We start from the raw sequence: 3,279 nt of genomic DNA, 5'->3' as shown, positions 1-3,279 counted from the left end.
TTGGACCCCATTAGATAGTGGATTAAAAATCTCTCCATTTCTTTGTAGTCTCGCAAATAAAAAAAATCTCTTCAGGTTGCACATCCAGCAATTTTACAACCATGATAAGTTACTACAGAAGACACCTCATCAAAGAGGCAACTGAACAATCAAGGAGGGGCAAGAACAAATCTGGAAGAGAGGAGTGAGACTCTCAAATACTTTAGTGAACTAGTACTTCAGCTCAAACTTCAAAGGACTTAAAATCGTCAAAAATAAACTCTGTATGCATGTAGTGTATCATATAGCAAAATAAACTTTATGCATAATCTAATGGCTATCAACCTTGTCATATATTTAAAGACATGAACTTCAAAAGACCATTTGGTAATATGAAGATATCCTGTTGTCATTCCAATATTTCCACACATGCTTTAGAACAAAACACAATGACCATGTACTCCTATAGTTAGTTAGCAACAAGGCCATCACACTCGAGTAACAAGGCCATCACACTCCATCTACGTACAAAGTACAAAGCAGATGTATATAAAGAAAGGGGAATACAGAATAAAATACAATCAAAAGTATCTAGACCCTCAAAACTGCATAATTTGATTGCACCATGAATCCAATGGTATAAACAATTTACACTAAAAAGTTGAAGTCAGTAATGTGACCTTTTACTTCTGTTTCTTTTTTGTCTGTACAGAAGCTGTTGGAGGAGCTGATCTTTTCTTTGCAAATGCATTAGTTCTGCTCTCCAAATCCTCGTCACTTTCATCGTCGGCATCACATAAATTGCGAATAGATGGGTTGGACTCCTCAATGCTTCTTGCAGCTTTTCTTTTTTCAGCTTCCAGCTTAGCATGTAACTTCTTTTCAACAGGGTCATCTGAAGGAGTATATTTGGTTTTGCGTGCAACTTTGGCACCTAGTCCTAGCCTGCGGAAGCACAGGAATAACTTAAAATGACACAATACAGATATAGTGAATAATGTAAAGAAGACTACAAACCTAGGTGGTCGACCTTCTGATTCCACCTCTGCAGGTGCAACCTCTTCAATTCTGGTCATATCATTAACCCACTTTTCTGCCTGGAAATAGTAACATCAAGCAAAAAGATGAATAATCTTCCCTCACAATTCATCATGAGTCATGACCACCATAGAGCATATGACTTTCTAGTTGCTAAACTATAGTTTTCTGGACCACTAGGCAATTTGTTTCCGTCTGTTAACAACTGAATGGTTGTAAAACCATTCAGAAATACATCAAGCGCTGACATTATACCTTGTTAAATATTATTCTATCAAAACATTGACGAAAACAACTTACAAAATATCTTATCTTATTCCTACCATCATATGCTGCAACTGGATTTACCAACTATTACATTTTTAAGATAAGAGTTTCCCCCTGCGATTAGGATATGCGTTTGCTACTCTTAATTTGCTACTCTTGCCCCCACCATAGCTCATACCCTCTTCATCATAATTACCATCAGCATTGGTTTATCACTTCCAAGTTGATCAAACTAGTACTCACTAACGGTGCACCGAAGCCGACCCCAACTTGTTTGGCATACAGCTGATAATGATGATGATAATTATCAAGCAAGCACCCAGATAATGACATGAAATTGACCTCGTTATTCATAGATCCCTGCGGGAAAACACCAAAATCTAAACCATCCATAGAATATGGTGTTATCTGAAAGCCATCTATGTATCTAAATTCACAAGGACTTTGTACTTCACTAAAGTACAACGTCCCTTAAGGTTCATGACAACCAGTTTTCAAATTTTCAAGGACAAAATTACAAACTGACATATTTCTACTTCTGCACTTGCACAGTAAAGTTGCTCAATGTTTTTGGTAGTAGAAAGCAATTCGAAAATCTAAAGAGGAAAAGAATAAGCAATCTAAGAGGATGGGATCCTAATAAATCATAAAAAATAAATGCCTAAGCAGATATAAAGAATAAAGAAAATTTATCCAGAATCCTCTGCATCAAAAACTTAATCACGAGAAATTTATAGGGAAACTAATTGACGAGATACGCATAATAGAGAGAAATTAATGACCAGTTTTGACGCCACATCCAGTTTAACAATTTGAGGAAGCCCTGTTCTTTGTGGCTGCTCCATACTCGTTGTTGCTTCTTCACAACCTACACTCAAAGCATATTATAGTTGAGAGAGACATAAGAGACATAAGTACAATCTGGATTTGAACCTTTCTTAAAAAGTATGGTAATATCATTTAAGTACAGCAAAAGACCACAGAAATTTAAAAAAAAAAAAAACAAAAAAAACAAAACAGAAACTAAAGGGAATCGGAAAAATCACAATGATGAGGCTCCAGTTTTTCATGGAAAACTGCCTGCTGATAGGAAATAGTACTAATCCGGGTCTAGTTTCTTATATGGCCGTAGAACATTCAGAGAAAATAGATCCACTTGAAGCGAAACAAAGTTACTTCACGCTTCATTTGTCAAAACTAATCACTAACAAGAGCATATCAAGTCAAAAAGAAAATTAAAAAAAAAAGGAATTTAAAGATCATGCTATGGCATGTAAACGTGAGGACAGGACAAATTCAAAGCTCCCGTACTTCTACCTGAATCAAAATTAGCTCACACACTCTAACGAATAAGCCTCAAGAGTCGAGAGAAATAGTGGTTCCATCCAACAAAACATGGTGCGGAAAATTATTGTTGATATCCAGTTATGCATCGGGAATTCTTGATTCCATGCATATCGTATAGGATTCTTCCCCGGTGATGCGTATCAGAGAAATAACCAAATTCTGCAATACTTATAAAGGTCTTTGCGTGTTGACAGAGATTCAAAGAAACCCCAAAATTGAAGACGAAGCTGGCATACCTGCCTCGTATTGTATGTGTAAATTGGCGGGCAACTGCGTCTTATAGAGATGTGGATTAGGCATAGAATTCCTCTGCGTGTTGCAAAGGAGAAACCCGAGAGCCGGTGCCGGACTTGATGAGAGTGACGAAAGGAGACCTAGGTTTGAAAATGTAGGACAATGCAATGTAGATCATGATTAAAACCCCAAAATTTGAAGTAACCCCAAAATTGAAGGAAAATGAGATAGGTACATAATTTTTTATATCCATAACATACATAATCTATGTGGCATACTAACTAAGTATGCCACATAGATTTATGTGGTTAAAACTCTAAAATATTTTCCTGCTTCTCTCTCATCAGATTTTTTTACACGTTTTAACTTTTTTGACCTCACTTTTTTTGGTTCTCTCTCCCATTCTCTCTCTTC

General features: G+C 36.4%; 1 protein-coding gene across 1 annotated transcript; it reads right to left on the bottom strand.

Moving 5' to 3' along the window:
* Positions 1-313: 313 nt before the first annotated feature.
* LOC119983775 lies at positions 314-2,961 on the bottom strand. The gene is made up of 5 exons (XM_038827503.1): positions 2,868-2,961; positions 2,602-2,790; positions 2,067-2,152; positions 997-1,076; positions 314-924 (listed from the first exon to the last, which is right to left on the bottom strand). Exons 3-5 carry the CDS (start codon positions 2,127-2,129, stop codon positions 663-665), a joined length of 405 nt encoding a protein of 134 aa, XP_038683431.1. The 5' UTR covers positions 2,130-2,152; positions 2,602-2,790; positions 2,868-2,961; the 3' UTR covers positions 314-662.
* Between the last annotated feature and the right edge of the window lie 318 nt (positions 2,962-3,279).

The sequence above is a fragment of the Tripterygium wilfordii genome, chromosome 18 (genome assembly GCF_013401445.1).
Source record: "Tripterygium wilfordii isolate XIE 37 chromosome 18, ASM1340144v1, whole genome shotgun sequence".
Classification (NCBI taxonomy): domain Eukaryota; kingdom Viridiplantae; phylum Streptophyta; class Magnoliopsida; order Celastrales; family Celastraceae; genus Tripterygium; species Tripterygium wilfordii.
This window is presented reverse-complemented; position numbering and strand designations above follow the sequence as displayed.